The sequence below is a fragment of the Ambystoma mexicanum genome, chromosome 9, assembly GCF_040938575.1.
Source record: "Ambystoma mexicanum isolate Mex_15411 chromosome 9, UKY_AmexF1_1, whole genome shotgun sequence".
NCBI lineage: Eukaryota > Metazoa > Chordata > Amphibia > Caudata > Ambystomatidae > Ambystoma > Ambystoma mexicanum.
In genome coordinates, this window is record NC_090931.1 from 672,778,452 (window position 1) to 672,802,015 (window position 23,564).

A 23,564-nucleotide genomic window follows, 5' to 3' on the forward strand; every position below is an offset into this window, starting at 1 on the left:
TCCAATCTATAGGAGGCGGCTCTTCCCTTTCCTCCTGGTAAATTTTTCAGTCCTAAACTCGCTAGTCTAGCTTTTTTCCCATAAATGATGCATGCAAATAGGTCGTCATATGCTGCAGCAATACCTTTGATAGTGACCGCCCATGCGGCCATGGCATAAACATTTTGTCTGCGGTTCCCTTAACCCATTCCACACTATACTGTCTAAACTTAGGTGCATGTTTCGGCAATTGCTTGCAGAGGTGCACAAGTGGAGTAACATCCTCCATTTTTATCTCGTCACTCTTGACTACCAATACTCGTTTGCTTTTGTCACAGGTTTTGAAAAACAAAACGTTTCAGAAAAATAATATAATATGAGCATGCACCAATCGTCGCAGGCTCCAATCCCTTTAAATCACGTTTTTTACTTTAATCTTGCTAAAATAAAACACCATCAACTTAAAGTCAAACAACCAATTAAATTTTTCAACCCCATGTTTTTTCATTTTTTCAACAATCACTTAACTATTACGTCATCACCAACATAAATACATGAAACAGACAAACAGACACACTCAACCAATCACATAGATCTCTTATCTCTTACAATCTTTTCTCCAAGACTCGTCTTGCCCTCTAAATCAATACTCCTAAAGAGTTTAAATCAAACTCTTAAATTACGTCTTTTACCGAACCCATCGTCTACTGCTTCTGCTATGGGATTTTAGGTTAAGTTCTTTAAAACGCAGGCACAGGGTGCATTCTATTATCGTGGCACTCTCCTCACAATACCTCTTAATTGCTTGACCTCACACAAGTCAATTTCCATTCAATATTTAACACTTTTAGTCTCTAGTTATATTTATCCCACCTCCCTCCGTTAGACTTCTTTCCCTTACCATTTCTCGTGACTCATTACCCATACACAGTTTTACCAACTTGCTCAGTTTTTAGTCACCATTCAAATGTTTGTCTTCCGACTCTCAGGTTCGTACGCCTCTTTTACCGCCTCTCCAACTTTCTGTTCCTTCAGCTTCTCGTAGACCGTGGGAGGGGATTCCGTCTGAAACCGGAGGGACACCTCACACCCTACTTACAAGATTTTTAGCAATTTAAATGAAACCACTATCTACGGGGAGCTTCACGTCCTGTTAGCCGAATTGCAGAGTTCGTGCGATATTGCCGGGGCTCCAAAGTTTACTTAAGTCGATGGATTTTTTAAACCATCCTCTCCGCTACCGAGTGAACTGAATAACCTCAGCCCTTTAAGATGAGTAGCAATTACCCTGGCGATGTATGGGGATGCAGATATCATTCATACATCAATAATCAAAATGACTCAGTTGGTAATAAGGATAACAGATTTTCAATTGTCTAAAACAGGGAGCACAACGATCATCAACAAATTCGCTCGATCCTCTTACTCAACGAGCTTCATTAAAAGAACTGAGCTTATATATCAAAAACTCATCATTGACGCTGACCTACATCACTACCAACGTCATCCTACGTGGCAAACTACAAAAACCTAATGGCAACTGTGATAGGCTCCAAGTGAACATCTAAGTATATGATCTATACTGATATGGCACAGTGAGGAATAGTGATGGGTTTTTTAACATCAGGTGAGGCAACTAAGCCCTCCCCTCAAAATGGCCACTATGAACGTCACTAAATACACAACGTCCCATTGGCTACACAAACTATAGGACCCTTAACTATGCGGTCCCCTACAATTGGTTGTCACTCCAACCTTCTTCAGTACTTTTCCACCTATGTCTAGCAGCACACAGATTGAACTTCCAGTGCTGGTGAGCTCGTCTTAACCCCAGCTTCCCACCAACTAGCTTATCAATCTATCATCACCTCAGTGCTCTGCTGGCAATTAGGCTTTGAAGCTCGGCATTGAGATTGTTCTGTACTGTGGAGAATCAGGGGAGTGAAGGCACACTCTGCCCTAATGCGTAGGTGTGAGCATCTTGCTCGTCAACTGCATCCTTCCACGTGACTGAAGACATTGATTTTAAGCTTTCACTATCTTTAAAATACAAATTTTTTAATAGACCTCTGACGCTTCCTTCCTTGTTCGTGTCTTTTGAACAGGAGTTTTGTTCTTTCCCACAATTTGTATTCAATGCTAGTTGACTTCAGCCTGATGAAGACCTTGGCTTCTTGGCTTGGCTTCATGGCTCATCCAGCCTTGCCTTTTCGAGATTCACTTTTAATTCATGTGTTTTCTTACTGCGACACACTGGAAATTAGGCCTTCTCTCTAAAGTCCAGCTCTGCTACAACACGTAGTGGAAACATCCATCTTTTACTCTTTATGCATATATGTATGTATTGGCGCATGCTGCAATCTATTCACTATAAAGCTAGCCTCAAGAATATTTTGTCTGCTTACGTTTCTTTTGCATCTGTACACGTGTAAACTTGAGATCTTCATCCATTTTATGGCATAAGTTTCTTCACCTTGATCCCAAAATGTCACTTATCCTTGATACTTTCTTGATGTCTTATAGAATATCTGCATTCTCTAGACTCTGCATCGGCATCGTTTCTAGGCACGTCAGCTCTGCTCTGTGACGTCACCACCTTGATCATTCAATTTCTCAGCTTCACCCCAGGATTTCATTCAAACGACAATCATATTTCCTTGTATGCAGGTACGGTTTTCTCAATGTGAACCTTGCCTCCAGGATTCTCCTAGGTACCAGTATTTTCAGTGCACGTGTCTCACATCTGGGCTCCTAACATATAGGCAATATGGGTGAGGTGGTGGAGGTGGGGGTACTTGGCTCATCCTCTACAGCCCTTACAAGATTCATTCGGGCCTCTCTTGGCCTTGCTGGGTAAATTCCTGCTGGGTTGTATGCACTACTGATAAGATACAATATGCGTGTGTCTGTTCAGAAAATTAGCCTTCGGTGAAGCCGTCAGGGCTGCGAATAAAGAGCGCACACACACCCTTCTAACCTTCTGGACTAACTGTAAGCCTGCTAGCATAGTCATAGCACTAGAACTCAATTTCAAAATGGCATCTACCTTCAAAAATTGGGTTTTGCTACGCATGTAGTTCTAAGGTTACACGTCGCGACGTTTCCATTACTATATAATGGATATCTGTGAAATAACCCAAAATAAATAACGAAGTAGAAATGACAGTTGTTTTTGGTTGAAAAATGAAAGTAACTTTTGGGTTTTTGCACTTTTTAAAATGTTAATAATGCAGTGGGAGATCCCCCGCACCCTGCACCACTGCCCTCACCTTAACTTATACCCTTACCCCATGCCCCACCTATGTTTTTATTAAAATGTACAAAAATCCTGCACAAATTTGACCCAAAAAACTCAGTCTTACCTACTTTGTTATTTTCTAGTTCATTTTTTCTACTGGTACCCTAATGGATGCCTGCCCCTCCCCCTTCTATCTGCTAACTCTCCTGCAACGCTTCCTTCTACAACCACCTTGTACTGAATCGCTGCAGGGCCTGGCACTGTCGCCCCTGCCTCCCAACAACAACTTGCAGATCACAAGTTTAAATGTAAATAGTTCTTCGCTTTCACCCTTGATAAAAGAGTATTATTTAGTGGGGTAAGTATTTGACCCGTTTTCCTGACAGAGCAAGTAGGATGAATTTCCTAAGGGTACGGTTGAATATAATTAACAAACATTAACTTGCAATTAGGGACAAGTCAGGTTCAGGTAACGATAGTTGCAATTTATGTAACGAATAAGTTGTCCAATCAGTGAAACGCATTCTGATAGAATTTAGGAACACATATGTAGTAAGCTGTGCAATTTTGGGCAGGTTTGTTGATAATCCTCGGTAGCTGTGTACAGACTCATTTTGGGAGAGGCCAATTGCTGTACATGAAACTCGTCTGACAGTACAGGCGGTGAAGTTTGAGAACCTTAGATTTTCTAGGCGTTAGGAATTTGAAAAACTAATTTACCTCCCGCCTGTTATTGGGTCTTTTATTTTTCATGTCTTACTTCTTTTTTGTCAAGAGTATTTTATTGTTAGTTTTGTATGTGAAATTTTAATGTATTCAATACTTGATGTGTATGTATTTTATTGACAAATGCTTTTGTAATTCTTTTTTTCTTCTTTGGAATGTGAAAATTCACTTGTAAGGCTAAACCACAATAAACTTTTTTTTTTTTTTAAATGATTCTGTGGGGTAGTAATGATCCAAGCCCAGGCTCGTAGCAAGTTGTGAGATGAACACACCACCTGGCCACTCCTGCCCCTTACAGCCACTTCCACTTATCTGCTCCCTTCCACGCCCTCACACTCCTCAGCCCTCTCCCTCACCCTCTTTGGCCCCTAAGTGAAATCAAGTCGGCCCTCGACTATGCTCTGACTGCCATAAAAATAGAAGAGGGGCTCTGCCTGGAGCCCTGCCCTTTATTTCCATGTCGGGTGAGGAGTGTTTGGCAGAAACGACAAGTCAAATATTTGCTGCTGCCTGTTATTTCACTCAATTAGCACTCTCCAGGTTTGCCCTGGTATGCTGAAACCAATAATCACCCTTTCAGGGAGTTTTACCAGCCAGTAACGGCAACAGGGTCCGCATGAAAGCCCTCGCTTTGAAAGGGCATGTCTTAGGCCCTGGGACATTACTGGCCTGTGAACCCCCTTTAACAGGTGATTTATTGCTATATCAGCAAATGCATCATTCCATTATTGAACTCCTCTCAGAAAATCAGAATGCGCAGAATTCCGTCTATAATCACTGGTATAGCCCCATTGCAAACATTCTGATTTTAATAGTCATTTAAAATCAATTACTTTTTATTCGCAGAACTCCATGAGCAAATAGCCTTCTAGACCTTGGAAGGGGTCATGGTTTAGGATAAAAAACCCTTCTCCAATTTATAGACTTAGGATTCAACCTCAGCAATACTTTTGGGGCAGGACATTATCCCATAATTGTGACCCCTCCATCCTATAAGGTCTATTTAAGCTCCAAGAGAAAATCAATTTCCGGAGCCTGTTATGTAATGGTCAACCTTATACTAATCAAATGTAAATGTCCTTTAATAGTCATGTGCTCTTTGACTATGTGAATATGAGCATGATCAGTAGAGTAGAATTAGTACACCATGGGCCTCATTCCGAGTTTGGAGGTAAGTACCGGTCATTACCGGCATGGTGCAAATAGCGTGTCCGAGCTGGCAATAGACCGCTAAAAGTAGCCTATTACGACTTTGCGGGCACGAGCTTTGCCCCATGCCGCAAAAGGGCCCCAAAAAGCCCTTACCGGCATGAAGCGCCCCGTACATAACACTACAGCCATAGAGTAAAGCGGCAATAGCGGTGACCGTAAATTGCGGTGACCGCTATTTACGGTCACCGTTAAATAGCGGAACCGGAAATACCATCATCGCACAGGAACTGGAAGGAGCACGGCGGCCATCTTTAAAAACACAATCCATTGCCATCCTCACCACACAGGACCCGGAGTCATTTTCTGATTACAGACATCGACCATCAACACCAGCATCATGCCAAAAACACCAAAAAAGGGAGCTGCCTGCCTCAGGAAGGAGTGCTTCAGCCCGGATGAGCTCCAGATGATGGTGGATACTCTCCACGAGCATTTAGACACCGTTTTCAGTGGTGACATGCGGAGAGTGGCGGTAATTAAAAAGAAAGATCTGGGTCATGGTAGCACAGAAGGTGAGCGCCGTGGGCAACACCCCAAGCACCACCAAGGACTGCCGAAAAACAGTGGGACGACCTGCGGCTGAGGGTGCGGAGCATCCTCTCGGCCAACAGAAGCCAGGCCCTGGAGACAGGAGGAGGGCCAGGTTCCCCCATTAAATTGATGCCGTGGGAGGAGACGTGTGCGGCCATGAAATTCCCAGAAGCCATTGAAGTGGTTGGCGACATGGAGTGCAGGGCAACGTCATCCGTCGATGGAGGCGAGTGTCCAAAGTCAATACTGCCAACACATTTGTTATGAAAGTCACTGCTAAGGGCTGGGCAAGGTGTCACGTCATGGTTGGCCAACCACCCCCCCCCCTTTAAATAAATCATGCCGAAACAAGTGAGACCCAGGCTAATGCAAGGTGCAAGGCTGTATCCTATATGGCACATACCACACGAAGAGCCCCATTCCGTGAGGCACACAGGGCAGTTGATGCAAACAGTGTGCATGTGAGCCAGCACAGTACCCGGCCAACATGAGTGACCCAGACATGCATGCATTTACCATCCAAGCATAGATCAATGTGCCGCTCACCACCCAAATGGCGACAACCCACTAGAATCCCACTGTGATATTGTAGGCATGTCCAAATGCTGACTCTCAAATCATCGCTCATGCCGTCTCTCTCTTCCACCCCCACAGGCAGCGAGCACGACAGCGAGGACTAGGCAAGCAACCGGCCCAGTACCTCCAGTGGCCAAGTCAGGACCCGCCATCTACCTGCAAGCAGGAAGACACTGCAAGCTGCACCACCGGCTCCAGGAAGGCCCATGGAGGGTGCACAACCCCCACCCCCACCCCTACCCCACCCTGCACTGGCGCAGGACACATGCCCCACGCCGCACTCTGAGGAGTCCAGTATGGCTGGGGAGATTGCAGCCATGGGCCCCCTCGATGTTCCCGACAGCCCCTCATCTATATGCGGAGCAACGGAGGACGACACTGGTGAGATTGTCCACACCCCTGACGCCCAAACCAACCCCCAGGTCTCATACAGTGACTCTGGTGAGTGATACACCAGGGCTTACAAGGCAAGGAGCTACACTGGAACATGCCAGTCCTATATCCACTTCCCTTAGTGAAGCACCAGAAAGACATGCAAGCCCAATTCCCAGCGGGCCAACCACATCTGCCACATCAGCCATTGATGCAGAGCGCTCTCAGCAGCTCACAGGCCTCATAAATGACTTCATCCGAGACAATCGGGAGGCCAGGGAGGAGTGGCGGAATGAACCTAGGGCACTGGGCGAGGTAATCACAGTCAGCACAAAACAGCTCTGCGAGGTCCTTGGCCGGATTGCAGATGCCCTGGAGGCAGCACTCCTGCACGACAGCCCCAGCAGGAGGACACACCGTCTCAATGCTCCTCCACCCAGACCAGCCCCCTCTGTTGCTCACAACGTACATCGCGCCGCCAGGACATGCCTCCCCCTGGCTCTGGGAGCGCAAAGTGACAATGCTGACACACACATGTGGCCTATGTGGTCCTTATGGGACTGGTGTGGGGTTGTTGTGGTGGGAGGGGGGGTGAGGGTGTGTTTGGGAGTTGTGATGGGAGGGGGAGGGGGTGAGGATGTGTTTGGGAGTTGTGGTGGGAGGGGGAGGGGGTGAGGGTGTGTTTGGGAGTTGTGGGGGAAAGGGGAGGGTGTGGAGGGTTTGTTTTTCACGTTTGAACCTTCTAATTCAATACACCGGTTGTTCATTGAAAAAACAACAGAGTGGACATTCCTCATTGCGCATGTGTCATTTAATGTTTCACAGAGCATAGTGTACATGTATCCCCACACCCAGTGCCCGATGTCCTGACATCCTCACACCCTCTGCTGACTTGTGTGTCAGAAATATTGTCCAATCAATGATTGCCGCACGGCACGTCCCTCCTGTGCATCAGCACCGTGATGCTGTCCTGCCACTTCTTCCTCCTCCTCCCCTTCATCATCATCATCAGGTGGTAGCAGCTCCATGTCAGGGGTACGTTCCGACAGATGCACATATTGTGCAGCATTACACATGCCATGGTGATCTTGGCCACCTTCTCATGGCTGTAGATAAGTGCCCCACCCGACCGGCTGAGGCAACAAAATTGTGCCTTCAACAGGCCAAAGGTCTGCTCAATCACCACACGTGTACAGGTATGGGAACGATTGTAGTCCCCCTTGTGCCTGTTCTGTGGGTTTCGGACAGGGATCATGAGCCACGGCTTCAAGGGATAGCCACCATCATCTGCATGAGAGGGAAATGAAGGTAAGTGTTTGTACATTCATTGCGGACAACTGTACTAGTCTTACATGGCAGCAGGTCATTTCTGCCCATACACACATGTCCCTGGATGCATTGGCCCCCATTTCTGACCCCGCTATGTGTCCTGTGCAATGGGATGATGGAGTGGGTAGCATCCTCAGTATGGGTTATGGTGTGCACTCACATCTTGTTGCACGTGCATCGTATATGCATGCAGCAGTGTTGGAGTAAAATCATTGATGTGTTGTGTTCTGTGAGATTTGGTAGTAGGGAGTGTTGGCTGTTGTCAGTAGCATATTCGTACCACGCTGTGGTATCCCGGTTAGGCTCAGTTCATCAGGGATGACTCTCCGGTGTGGTGATATGCTGGAGGCAGCGACATAGTGCATATGCAGTGCATAGTGCTAGATGCCCTTACGGTGTGTGAGGGCCGCCGATGAGTGGTGCATGTGTTGTGGGATGTGGCCTGGTCACCTGTTAGTCATGTAGTGTTAGGTGTCGGCCTTACTTCATCACTGTGGGATTTGGTAGTCATGTGCCATTTCACTGGCTCTGGGGCACAGTGTTCGGTGAGGTGCACATCGTGCACTGGCGTCAACATTTCTACCCAGGTGGAGTATGCATCTCCCCCCACCCCCTTCCCACCCAGGTGGAGTATGCATCTCCACCCCCACACTTCCCACCCCGGTGGAGTGTGCATCTCCCTCTCCTTCCCACCCAGGTGGAGTGTGCATCCCCCCCCACCACTTCCCTCCCGGATGGAGTATGCATCTCCTCCCCCCCCCACTTCCCACCCGGGTGGAGTATGCATCTCCCCCCCACTTCCCACCCAGGTGGAGTATGCATCTCCCCCCCACTTCCCACCCAGGTGGAGTATGCAGGCACCCACCTCACGACCCCGATGCACTGCTATGGCCCAGTCAGGCAACTCACCAAGCAGCCAGGCACGTCGTCCAGCATGTCACTCCATATAGTGTGGTAGCGTGGAGTTCCGCAGGACCAAAGAGTCATGAGTTGATCCTGGATATCGGGCACAGCAATGTGTGATGATCTTGCTCGCATTGCATACTATCTGCACGTTGATGGAGTGGTATTGCTTGCGGTTTCTATACGCCACCTCCATGGCATGCGGGACCACCAACTCCACGTGGGTGCAGTCAAGGGCACCTATACAATTTGGCATGCCTGCCAGTGCATGGAAGGCAACTTTTGTATCGAATATCTCCTGGGGAGTCCGTGGTAGGGATATGTAGTCCCTTGTGTGCTTGAGGAGGGCATCCAGCACTTGGTTCAGTATCCGGGAAATTAAGGGTTGTGATATGCCATGCATCTGCCCCACTGTGTGCTGGTAGGTGGCTGGGGCAAGGAAGTGGAGCACAGACACTACCTTCAGTAGAGGGGGGCGTGTCCTCGTGCATCAGGTCCACTATGGTGGTGATCGTGTCACGGTAAAGCCGGTATAGGGTGTAGGTCTGCTCTGGTGGTAGGTTGAAGGGGATGGCTCTGATGCGAGGGATTGGGGGCTGCTGGCGTGATAACGGTGGCTGCACTGGTTGGGCATGCTGGGTCCGTCTCACCCTCCTTCTCCTGTGTATCCTCTGTGGTGGGGGCTGTGGTTGTTGTTGCTGTTGTTGTTGTTGTTGTTGCTGCCTTGCAAGCAGGGCCTCCAGCTCCAGTAATGCTACTACTATTGGTATCATCTTGGTGTGGGAGGGGGTGTGGTGTGTGGGTGTGCTCCTTTTGTGCTGTGCCAGACTCCATTGCCTCCACCTGTGCTGATTGTGTGCACCTGTGGCTCTTGGAAACACTGCTCATGGTTCCTAACACCTTCTCGGAGATGCCGGTAATTACTCCATGCAGGTATGGTACTTTTCAGGCTTCAGGAGGCCGTTATTTGCATATCCGCATTACTTGGGATCAGCTCCGGTTTACGGCATGTCGCTAATATCGGCATGGTGTGTCGCACGCGCGATCCTAGACCGCTATTTACGGCCTCGTACTTTACAGTGCAGTAAATAGCGGTCTGGTTGGTCACAATAGCCCGTAGCGGTAGGCGATGCCGGTAATCCTTTACCGGCATCGTTTTTCCCTTCCCTCCAACCTCGGAATGACCCCCTAGGTTTGCTAAAAGAAGGGAACACCCAATATGCCTCATCATATTCTATGAAACACATCATCAACGTTTGAGTGAATTATGTGCAAAAGCATATGCATACGTCCACTTTCTGGCCAAATGAACTAATTTGATGGGCTGACGCAAACATAAAAGCATGTAATTAGACATTCGGATTTGATGATTCAATAGAGGCTTGTCTGTGCTGCAGTAAGTAGTTCACTGTATGCAGCACTCAGAGGTCATCATTAGCAACTATGGAATAAGATGGATACCTCATAGGGTCCCCCCATGAAGAGCATGTTTTCAGAGCCTTGAAACTTTGACACGTTAAACAATTTGTCATGAACTTTCCACAGAAAAGACAAAGGTTTTGAAAATGTTCAGGGGGCTATCAGCGGGGAGCAAAGTTGTAGGGGTGGTTTGCTATAGATGAACATGACCTAATCTTCACATTTGATCACAACAGAAAAAGAGGCCAAATATTATTCTGAATGAGCCAACGAACTGGATTAAAAAGATAGATTAGAGTTTCAGGTAGAAGACATGACATACAAACACAAAGCACAACAAACAAAACAATAGCACAAACGTATATTGTACTTTGCAAGTAAATGGGAATACATCACTTGCTGACATTCACAATCTATACCTTTATTGTAACATATCCATATGGCTGGAACTCTTTAAATTCTTCCTGGATTTCTGACATCAACCGAGCAGTCTTCTCCCAGAAATGCAAGAGAGTAGTCTGAGGAGAACAAGGTCAAATATGATATATTTTTGCATCAGATCAATATCAGCGTTCTCATCTGAGGAAGCCATTCACTGACAAACCACTTAGAGAACCCTCATAGGTCCTTTTTTTCCACATTGATGCTATCACACGTTGCACCACATAAAGCAGCAACCAACTTAAAAAAATAACTAGAGAACAGCTGTGGTTTTCTCTTTATGTTAATGACTTGGAGAAACATCCATTAGGTCCAACCTTGGATGTTCCAGCAGTTTGGGCAAGGCAGACCCTATTCTGGTTTTTAGAAGAAAAAGCAGTTTAATTACAGAAAATATTTTTCAATGGATATAATCTGGAAGTGAAAGGGAGCCCTTGCAAGTGTACAGGCAATTAAAGGTTTTAGCAGCAGGTGCTGCCATTAAAGTGTACAGATAAGCCAAAGGGCATCATTGGGGCAGGTTGTGGCACGTGGGGTCATGTGATAGATTACAGAGGTGTACATTAGAGACTACATTTCTTAAAAACATACTGATGGCTCAAAGATTGAAACCAAGTAAAATCATATATTTGCAAACAGCAAGACCTGAGGTGGGCAGTGAATTACTAACATCTCCAGTACAGTTACGGGGGTTAATCAGAGTCAATTAAGCAGTCACAATCAAACACAAGATTTTGGGTGGCATGATTAAACTGGAGATCGGCCATTAAGCCCCATGGATGTACTATGAAATGAAGACTCTAGCATTAATTTCCTGTTTCTATTTAATTTATGATACGCACAGTATTGCCCTGCAAAGACAAAAACCTCTTTACTGACTTTTGGTAGGAAAATATTAGTGAAGTCAAATTCACAAGGAGTAAACAACTAAAATCAGCCATAGCCCATCTACCCATATAACTGAAATTTAGCATGAAGCAATTGTTTAAATATATGGAACCACCCCAAACCAAACAATTTGTGACAATGTCAATTTGGTTACCTTGGCACACAAGTTGCGAGAGCTTCATGGCTAAAAGCAGATGCACCTTCAGTGTTGTGTACATGCGATTATGCTACCCTGAATGCCCCCCAAATCCAATTTTAAATTATTCACTGGTTTTATGAGCAAGTAAATGTTATGTAATCCCTGCATTGAAAAAGTTTAACTTTTGAAACTGTGAGTCTTTCACTTGTTAGCGGTTATTTACCTCTCTCTCACATAGGCATTGTATAATTTTCTATGATATATTATCAATATTCTACGTTTTTAAAGACTTTTTTTATACAGATTATGTTTTTATGAAGTTGTAAGACGTAAAATTGAAACCAAATAAATGTATTGACTAAGCCAGAAAAGCACCTTCAACTGGCTTCTTTGGGAAGACTTAACTTGCTGGAAAAACATTCTTCAACTCTAAAATGCAGTGAACTCAAGTCAAGTCTAATTTTGCTACACTGTAACAAGAGTCCCACAGACCAATTGTGTTTTTCTTTCAAATAGATGCTCACTGCAAGGTTTAGTTTAACTACTGCATCGTCTCACAGTACATTAGGTTATGTCACAGTAACCATTATAAGTGTCTAAAATCACAAATCACATACAGGGTTAGTAATATTTGTTTCGATAAACGATGTGGTGGGAAAAATTATCTGTAAAATGTCTTCCCACAGAAGCCAATTAGAGCGGTCGTAATCGTACTCAAAAGTGCAACAGGTGATTGTTCGAAATGTGAAAATAAAAGTTTGACACGCATAAATCTAGTCTTCACTATCCTACTCATTACACTGTGAGAAACCGGAGGGCTTTCTCACTTATGGACCCCAGGGATTCTTTATTAAGGTGGCCAGGGCACAGCCATCACCTTTGCAGGTGGACCTGTGCGGGAGGATCACATGGGCAGTGGGTCCTTGTGGACAGTTGGAGGAATGCCCTCGGTAGACACGCAGTATTCCACCCTTTCTGACAAACCCCTAGCCGACACTTCCTCCACCTTTATAGGTTGTTATGAATCCTGTCCCGTTGCGCCCTCCCCAATTCCAACTGGTAATAACATTAAAGGGAGTCATAGGAGAAGAAGTCTATCCCTATTCGACATCCCCACAGGCAATATGGGACATCATCATCTACAACCACACATCTGCCCCCTTTACCCTGAGAAACAAAGAAGTGTCCCTGCATCATTAGGGAAAACTACAACTCCCATACGTCTTCCCCATTGCCTTCTTTCAAAACCACTGGGACGAAGAAGAGGAACTGAGCTATGAAGATTGACCCTAGGAACCAATATTTCATGGATTCCTATGGGCAGTCTCCATTTTTTCCCATAAACGAGGACAAGCATGGTCAGGCCTCCCTTTTCAACCACCCACACCTGACTCTATTTAACACTCCCTGTCAGTATAAAAGGTGGAGCACTGAGACACACTTGGAGCGAGCTGGGGATGCAGTGTGGACCAGAGGAGCCGACGAGCAGAGGAGAGTGCAGAAAGAACCTTGGAGTCTGGAAGGGTGCTGAGGGCCAAGACGCTGATCCTGTGTTGTTGAAGGGCTGCAGCAGGGCTGAGGAACTGGGCCTTCCAAAAGCCAGAAAGGGCAGATCATATCCTTCCGACTCTGCCCAAGAAGTATTTGTTTCCCCTGGGCATATGAAGGGAAGCCCAGGTACCCGAGGTGCAAGTGGGAAGACCCTGACCTCGACCCAGAGAGCTCCAGAGAAGTTGCTCGATAGAGCTGCGCTAACCGGGTGAGCATCATGGCAAGAGAAAATTCCAGCAAGTGTGTGTGTGGCTGGAGCGGGAACCTGAGCATGGAATTTGAGAAAGAAAGCAGGAAATAAAAAGGCCTATGAAAGGCATTATGGGACTTGAAGTTCTTTAAATGAAGTGAAATTGAACTGTAAAATAAAGTAACAGAGTGGTCCGGCAGAAAATGAAAAGTACGCACATTCGAAAGACTCTGTGCACTGTGAAAGGGGTCCGAGCATGAATGAGGGAGACCTAGAAATTGTGTTTAAGGGGAGACATTCTTTTGTTAAACCCAAGGCTGAAGAAAGCCTGAGAAGATTGTGCAAACTGTTGAATCTTGTCAAATATTTGAACTGTGAAATAGAGTACCCAATGGCATAGAAAACGCTAAAGAATAAAGCTAGGGGCAGGAACCCTGAGAAGGTAAAGTGAAACGGTTTGAGCCTGTAGTGCGTGTGCGAAATGAGCCAGAAAACATGGCGCTGATGCGGGGCCATCTTGGATATTCACTTCCATTCACCGCAATGAAACAGCAATGAGAGCCTATGTTTTTGTGGGCACAGCAAGTAAACATGTATTCCTGCTGCGAAGACAAGATCACATATTTATGTCAGATGACCAAGCCGGGGAGAATAGGTATTGTATTGTCCACCGAAGGACAAACCAGAAAGGGAGTCATAGCGCTCTGCAGGTTCAGTGATGAGGGGTAATGGGAACGAAAGCAAGGAGAGACGTTGTGTTTTTTTGCTTCTGGCTGGAATATTCCACTCGTTTTGCGCCTCATACTTATTGTCTGCTCTTCGGCTGAGGGCAGCATGGTAACCCATGAGGGGCGGGGATCGAAAATAGCCCCATAAAGAGAAGAGGTTTTCCTCTTGGCAAAGCAGTTAGAATGTGGACCCCAGGTGATGCAGTCTTGCGGAGAGGGAGGACGCTCTGCTCCAGTTCATGTTAGGACAATCAATCTCTTTGCCTATGTGCTGTGGGACTAAGCAGTGTCGTAGTGGCCGAGATGAAGGTGTCTTCTGCAACAATCCTAACCGTGATGAGTTTTTTCTTAGTCTATGTATAACTGATATGTGTTTATTTCTCTTTTTGTAGGTTATGAGTGAAGGGCCTATTACGCGCCGTTTATATTATACCATTAACCAACGTATTATGTGTAATTCTTTGCCTATCTGAGTCCAATAACTGATTTTGCAAGGGTCCAGAAAGCGTAAGTACAAGGTCTCCACATATGGCCAAGATAAAACAACACAATTGGCGCTGAGAGCATGGTCTTTGTGCTGACATTTGTGCCAAAGTTCCCTGCCAATATTATATGAGATAAAAGACATTGGATTCAAAGAGGCAAAGAATTTGGGAAGTGAGTAGTGTGTGGTGAGGTATTAACTATAGGGGACGTGTAATATCCATTCGGTAACATAAGTTCCCTATTTAAGAAAAAAGGAAGCTCTGCAGGCGAAGGCTGTCCTGAGGTTACTATTCCAGGGTGGACTAAGAGTCTGTATGACAAAGTCGCCCAGACTTGGGCATGCGGTTCGGTTTGAGCGAGGAATGGGACAGCAGTATAGGAGAGGCGAGTACGGCTGAATTGGTGAGTTGTCTGCAACAGGTGCTGGTGGAAAATGGGAAGGAGTGTTTGACTCTGGGCAGGAGCGGCTGGATTTTGTTACATGCCTTCTGAAAAATACATTAGGAATGTGGAATTACAGGCAAATGTCCTGAAATTGGAAAAAGAGCTGGCAGCTGAAAAACAACTTGCGTTTATGCAGCAGCTCCAGATGAAATTGTATCATGATAAAGCAGATAAATATGAGGTGGTAGCCAAGCGAGCTGCCATGAGGTTGGCTTGTTTTAAATACAAAAAGAGATGAGGGAGAGTGAATTCTCGTAAGGTAGTAACTGTGATTGCCACCGCAGTGGTGGACTAGGATCCCGATCACTGGTACGGAGCCGTAGTACTCCTTACCCAGATTAGCGTCAGTTAGACTTAGCCAGTCCTTTCCCAGCTTAATTTAAATGCTGATAGCCCAGCCTTTAAAGCAACCTTGCAATTCCATTTGAATACCATATCTATACCAGAATGGTCCTGTTAAGAAGAATGACCCCTACACACTTAGTCCCCAAGAACATAGCTATGCTAGCCTGGCTATCATTCATCATGTTCCCCTACTGTATTGTGCCAGATAGCACTCCCTTGCTCAGGCAGCCATCTCGTGGAATTTAGGAACTGACTCTCTAGATTGGCATGCCCTAGGACCCATCCCATTCCATGCCATGCCCAACACCTTTCCTCCCATTCACGCCCCCATTCTCTAACATCAATAAACACGCCCACAACACTTGTCTCACCATAAGCGATCCCCCTAGAGAGCTCACACATCTCAACCAAATAACAGACCACCTGCTCACCCTTAAAACCGCTACAGCTACCCAACCTATTGTTGGAATCAATAGGAACATCCGCCTCAGATCGCGCACCAAGATCTCCCACACTTAGCACCCCCAAATCAATCACTACATCCAAATCCAATGACCTAAGCCAAAACAAAAAATACAAGCTTCTTGCCACCTGGACTACCAACAAAATAAATAACACTTCATTAGCACCCAAAAATAGCAGACCCTAAACCACGGACCAACTTTAAAGTGCCCTCATTAACACTCGATCACTAGGGGCTCAAGCCATTGAAATTAATGACCTAATTACCGAACAAAAACTGGACATTTTGATTATCCCAGAATCCTGGCTTCACCAAGCTTCTGGTCCATTACTCGCACTGGCCATACCGCCACACTACAATATATTCAGAACAGACAGAACTCACACCACAGGATGTGGGGGAGCCATCATAGCCAGGAGAAGTCTACAATTCAGAGCTAGTCCCATCGAAGAGATCTCAGGCTATGAATTTCTACTAGTTAAACCCGCTGCAAACGACAAAACCACTATCAATATTGTAGTAATATATAGAACTCCTAGTACCAACAGCAACCCTAGAATAGATATCCCACTATTTCTTACACCTCTCATCAAACCTAATACCAAATGCATTTTCCTCAGAGACCTTAATCTAGGATTCAACGATGATCAAGACCACAAAGCTGCTACCTTAGATCTAGCCCTCCAAGATATGAACTTCACCCAATTAGTGAACGTGCCTACTCATGTCAAGGGCAGAACCCTGGATTGGATAATGACCCTAAACACTAGCCTAACCACTGATTCAATCATCCCCCTTGATTGGACTGATCACTTTTGCATAAAACTTTCTTTTAAGATTGAGGGACCTCATCCTCTTAATACCAAAACCTTGGTCACCATTGAGGCCAGAAATCCACGCAAGCTCACAGCGGAAAACTTCACCCCCACTCTTAGCAAAACTCTTGAAAATAATCTAGTCACTAGCGACGACCCCAACATCATTGCAGACTACTACCATAAATGCCTCACCACCACCATTGATAAAGTAGCACCTATTCTAACTAAAACACGGCGAATTGACAAAAAGAACAATTTCTGTTTTGACGACGAGCTGGTCTCTTTGAGAAGGACCAAACGCTCCTGCGAACATGCCTTCAGCAAACACCCCACTCCGGGGTCAACCAAAGCCTTCAAGGATGCCAACAAAAATTACAAAACTGCCATCATCCACCACAAAGCCAATGTATTTAACACACGTATCAGCAATGCCTCTTCAGACTCCAAAGAACTTTTCGCTATTCTCAGAGAATTAGAAAATCCCATTCCGAGTGCCTCCCCTTCCAATTCCAGCAAAGAATGGTGCACCACTATTCAAAACACCTTCACTGCTAAAATAGAGCTACTACAAAATTAAATCTCTACCAAAAGACAGCCTTAGCCGAAAAAAATCCTCCCATCACCAACCCCGCTCCTACCCCCGCTGCCGCACCAAACTCCTTATTCCACTTCGCCCCAGTCACCCAAGAACAGGTGCTCAACACCATTTGCAAACTCAAAGCGTCAAACTGCAAAGGAGACAGCGTACCCGCCAAATTAGTGAAAGCCTGTGCAACCACCCTCACCCCCACCATTACTAACTTCATTAACTCCTCCTTCTCCACCAACACAGTCCCAGCTAGCATCAAAGAAGCTTGGGTCACCCCATTACTAAAAAAAAACATTAGACCCCCTTAGTACCCACCAACTATCGGCCAATAACAACAGTCCCCTTCCTCCTCAAAATCATATATAAAATAGCTTAAACTCAGATTCAATCTTACCACAAACAGAACCAGCTTCTGGGAACCAGACAATCAGGCTTCAGACCCAACCATAGCACCGAAACGGCACTCTTGGACCTCAAAATCCAGATGGATATCATCAGAGACCCAGGGAAGCTCTGTATTCTACTGCTGCCTGACCTCTCCGCAGCTTTCGACCTCGTGGATCTCAATAAGCTGTCCACATCACTAGCCAATGACGCTACTCTTTGGGTAAAATCCTTCCTTGCTGAACGGACTTCGAGAGTGTCTATAGGGAAAGCAAGCTGCCGACCCCATCCCAGTACCCCTAGGAGTACCCCATGGCTCCTGCCTCTCCCCTACTCTATATAACACATACACAAAACTCCTCTTCTCTGCTCTCGACGATATGGGTGTCATCTACACTAACTTTGAAGATGACACTCCAATCCTAGTACCTATCTCAGGTAACTATGACCAGGATACAGTAGCCATCAACAAAATATACTCCATCATTCAAAACTGGATGGCTCTCAATAGTCTCTGTCTTAACAATTAGAAGACCGAAATCCTCATTGTAGGCTCACCATCCAAAATAGCAACCCTCCATGCAGACAACAAGTCTATCAATATAGATGGTACCCCGATACCAGTCCTTAAACAGGTAAAAACACTAGGCGTTTATCTGGACGCTAACCTCACCATGACTAAACACATCAAGACACTATCCTCAGCCACAGCCTACACCTCCAAGCTGATCGCTCTCAGTCGACAATTCTTGACACTAATTGCCTCACTCTAGCCAGAGCCCTGATACTGTCAAAGCTTGATTACTGCAACATATTGCTTTGAGGCAACTCCAACACTAATCTCAGCAAATTACAACTCCTGCAAAATAAAGCATTAAGAGCAGCACTAGGGATATCAAAAAGGGAACACACCTCCAAGATTAGAAAAGAGGCCCACTGGCTCCCCATAAAAGCTAGAATCATTTTCAAAACTCTGTGCATTGTGCATAAATGCCTCTCCAATAAAGCCCCTTTATATCTGAACAACACCATAAAGAAAAAAGAAAACACCAGAACATTGAGATCCAATGACAATCAACTCCAGTGTTACCCTGCTATAACAACACTAGAGCAGGAGGCAGCAGCTTCCTTGTCCTAGCACCTAAACATTGGAACTCCCTACCCATCAGCATCTAAAAAGACCCCTCCTTTCCCAGCTTCAAAAAACTGCTAAAGACCTGGTTGTTCATCCAATACTAGTACTATATTCTATCAAACACTAGCACAACCCCCTTTCCCCTGTACAATTCTGCATAAAATCTGTATATAACTGTAAAAATAAGAAATTGTGTGTTAATTTCTTACCTGTATGATGTACTATATGTAATATATGCTTATGCTAACTGTAATGTAAGACTAATTACCAAGCTGTCTAACCACACCGTGATACCCCAGGGTCTGAGCGTGTAGCAAATGAAAAGAAATAAAAATACATTTGATAGTATTAGTACTGAGAGTGCTTTGGAACCAGAAGGCAAACCCAAATCGGAACCTAATCGTAAAGAGGTAGTGGTTAACCCAGTCATATGCCGCATGACGGGTCATAATCCCAGTAATGCCAGAAGAGGGGTAGTGGATATGACTGCACTGGAGGATTATTCACAGTAAGAAATTGGGGAAATAGTTAACCAATTAAAGCAGAGGCCCGGAGAACCTTTGCTAACCTGGTTGGCGAAGTTACTTGATGGAGGGGCTGCTGGTCTTCACGAAGATGCAACAGACTCTGCTCGGTTTTTACCTTTGACGCAGGAAGTCCAAATACAGGAGATACTACGTGTGGGACCTCCGCAAGGGGCCAATGGTGGAGAGTCTCAAATGTCCTTGTTGCAAATAGCAGCCCAAGGATGTAATCGCAAGTATCCTATCACCTCAGATTGGCTGACTGAGGAAAAGAAATGGTACATGCTGAAAGAGGCTATTCAAAGATTGAGGGAACATGCCATGAAAGAGGCAATCCATCTAGATGATCCCTGAACATATGGGGCCAGTAGCGTTGTCCGTTTCAGCCAGAAATACTATTATATGCACCACCCCCCGGCATATAAGAATGTCATAATGATCCTATTGGTGGGAATGACAGGCAAAATAACGGATGAGGTGCTAGTAAACAATTGGCGGATTTAGGAGGATGGGAAAAGCCAGAGGAAAGACCCCGAGATTGGGAGATGGAGGGGCGGAGTGAAAGACACACTCCCGGGAAGAGATTTCACAGCCGCGATTCGTGTGTATCCAGAAAGGATATGTTCCTAGCGTTACTGAAAGATGGGGTGCCGCCAGGGGATATTGATGGGATTGAAACAGGAGAAATGTATCAATTGTATAAAAAGCGGGGTTTGGATGGGAAGGAGCGTTAAACAGGTGAAACGCCAAGAAGTACATAAAACGGAGAGGGAGGCAGATTCTTTTGCATCGCTTCCTGAGAAGGGAGATGGTGCGTCATCAGGTATGCCCACGCAATCTAAGCCGACATATGCTGATTTGAGGAAAATGGTGGGTGCGATGGTAGAGATGGAATCCAAAAACATGCACTCAAAATATGAACAGGATGACGGTCAAACTCTGGTAACAAATGCCCAAATTAAGATAGACGACCTCATGTGAAAGTAAACATTTTTTGGTAATCAGGAAACATACAGGAGGTCAATGCTTTAATTGATACCGGGGAAGAGGCCTCATTACATGGAAATCCTTCAAGGTTTAAGGGGCGTCATTTTACTGTTAGAGGGTTGGGGGCAAAGAGACACCTACCGTGCAAACAAACACATATGAACATTGGAAGTTTGAAAAGGGATACCCATCAAGTACTGGTTGTCCCGATTCCCGAAAACATTATTGGATTTGACATTCTAGAAGGATTGACCCTCAGATTGGGAGGTAAACTATCAGTTTGGGGTCAGTGCGTTAACTTGTACCCGCGTGGTTGTGGGATAATTAAAGATGCCCCCAGTGCAGGTTCCAATAGCCACTAAAATAGTGTCCATGAAACAATATTGGATTCCCGTGGGGAAAAAGGAGATTTCGGAAACTATTAAAGGGTATGTAGAAGCCGGTGTGTTGCGACTCGTGACCACTGCTTGGAACAATCTGATCTGGCCTGTTAAAAAAACGGATGGAAGCTTCGGGATGACTTGATTATCGCAAGGTGAATAAACATACTCCTCCGCTAATACCGGCAGTCCCGGACGCGGTGACTTTAATTGAAAATGTACAGAAATTTTAAGGGAACATGATACGCAGTGTTAGACTTGGCTAATGCCTTCTTCACCATTGCGATGTTTGAGGAATGTCAGGAGCACTTTGCATTCTCCTGGAATGGGAGGCAGTATACGTTCAAACGTTTACCAATGGCTTATATGCATAGTCCAACAATCTAACATTTGGACAAAATCCTGTGCAAGCCGGATGTGCAGATCGTACACTACATTGACAATATACTAATCTAAAGGAAAGATGAGCACAGTGTGCGAGTGCACCTAGATCTTATTATGGGCAGTTGAAGGAAGGATGGGAAATAAATGAGGCTAAAACACAAGGTGGGGTAGAGACAGCTATTTTTTGGGGAATTCAGTGGCACAATGGACATCGCAAAATGGTGCCCAAAGCCAAACAAAAGACACTTGAGTTTTCCACTCCGAGGACTAAAAAACAAGCTCAGCAGTTTATTGGTCCGTTTGGATTTTGGAGACAACATATACCCCATCTGGGACAGATTTTGGAGCCCCTTTATAAAGTGACACGCAAGAAATAAAATTTTGAATGGGGTGAGGAACAAGATGAAGCGTTTCAATTAGCCAAAGACACCATTCAGAAAGTACTTGATTTATGGCCACTGAGGGACTGAGAGGTGGAACTAAATGTATCCGTTCATGATGAATATGCCAATTGGAGCTTGTGGCAAAAATAGGACAGGAAGTGAGTGCCTTTAGGATTTTTGAGTCGCAAGTTTCCTGAACCTGTTGACAGATCTACTCGTTTGAGAAACAACTATTGGCCTCTTATTGGGCACTGGTGGATACAGAACAAATGATGGTGGGTCATGATGTATTGATCCAACCAGAAATACCCATCATGCAATGGGTACTGAGTTCCCCTAAAGCACAGCGGATTGGGCACGCACAAGAGGCGAGTATCATTAAATGGGAATGGTACATTCAAGATCGTGCCAAGACAGGAAAGGGTGGAGTAGCCAAATTACACCAATAAGTGGCAGGGGGTCCTTGAAAGAATTTAAAGACACCAATCTCAATAGAAAAATTTTGAAGCTGAAAAAGGACTTGCAGAACTTCACCCACGTTAAAGTCTATCCGTATGTTGCCGACGAATATTTCACAGATGAGGCACGACAGTCAAGAAGAGATGCAGCACAATTGCGCTTTCAGAACTCACAGAGAGGCCAAAACAGGTCATGGTCCAACTCCAGCTCTAACTCCAGTAATAGCTCTGGCAGCTATGGACGTCAAGGCCCAAGAGTCCATTATAACATCCCTGTACCACACAACACCCCTGCGGTACCTTTTTTAGGCCAGCGAGGCAGAGGGACACGCGGACCCAGATGGCGCGCACCACCACAGTCGATGGTTGTAACACGCAGCAGAGGACAGGCAACAACTTTCCCACCTCCCTTATTATGAACAAATCATCGCATCAATTGACTCGACCGGAGGAAGAGATCCTGCAGAAGGGCCTCTCATTTATACCTACAGCAAGATACGATCCTTTTCAAACCCGGATCGAATGTAATCAACTTCTACGGAAAATACATCTGCAGCAATTCTTTGAAGACAAATCTAATTCACAAAAGGACGCCACTGGCTTTAGACCCACCTCTCAGTTTTGTGTACCCTCCAGTGCCTACACGGCCGAATCTATCACGTTTGAACAAGCCCTCATGAAAAAACTCTCAGAAATCGAAGATAGCATTCCCTTCGTTCACAACAACTGCACTAAAATCCAACTTAATGCTCTCTCTGACCTTGCCAAAAATCAAGCCATAACCATCAAACCGGCAGACAAAGGAGGAGCTATAGTCATTCAGAATACCGACGACTACAACAACATGGTGGAAGCCTTGGTCTGCGACACCTCCAGTTACCAATTACTTCGCAGTGATCCAACGGCCTCTCTGCAGGCTCTAATCGCACCTATCATTGAAGAAGCAGAAGGATATGTCAGCCCAAGGGAAGCAGCCTTCCTGACGCCATTGCATCCAAGGACTCCAGCCATGTACGCCCTTCCAAAAATACATAAAACCACTCTGCCCATCCCGGGCCGTCCAATCGTTTCAGGGATCCAGTCTATCTTAGAACCTTTATCTCAATACGTAGACTTTTTCATCAAGGACGAAATTCCGAAAATGCAATCTTATGTTAAAGACTCTACAGCTATGCTCATTCTTCTTGACTCTGTGCAATTCAACCCAGAACTTGATTGGCTAGTCACCATTGACATCGAATCCTTGTACACCAAGATCCCGCAACAAGAAACTCTTACCATGCTCAAAGATCTCCTTGATTCAGGCATTGACCTCCATGAGGTGCCCTCCACCTTCATATCCACCTTGGCTGAAATAGCCCTCACGAAGAACTACTTCATGTTTAATGACCAATTTTACCAACAGATTTCGGGCACCGCCATGGGTGCTACCTTCGCACCAAGTCTGGCCAATCTCTATGTCAATTCCTTTGAGCTCCAGCATATATATCCTTTTACCAACCCTTTTTGTGACAAACTGCTCATTTGGCGTCGCTATATAGATGACATCTTTATCATATTCA

At 45.4% G+C, this 23,564-nt stretch overlaps 1 protein-coding gene across 2 annotated transcripts in view; it reads right to left on the minus strand.

The window, feature by feature from the left end:
• The window catches only part of ICA1L (islet cell autoantigen 1 like), an 804,678-nt gene that overhangs the window by 472,336 nt on the left and 308,778 nt on the right, over window positions 1-23,564 (minus strand). For both annotated transcript variants that reach the window (XM_069615515.1, XM_069615516.1), the window contains exon 7: window positions 10,705-10,803. In XM_069615515.1, coding sequence (XP_069471616.1) covers window positions 10,705-10,803 — 99 coding nt within the window. The remainder of the gene's footprint in view (window positions 1-10,704; window positions 10,804-23,564) is intronic.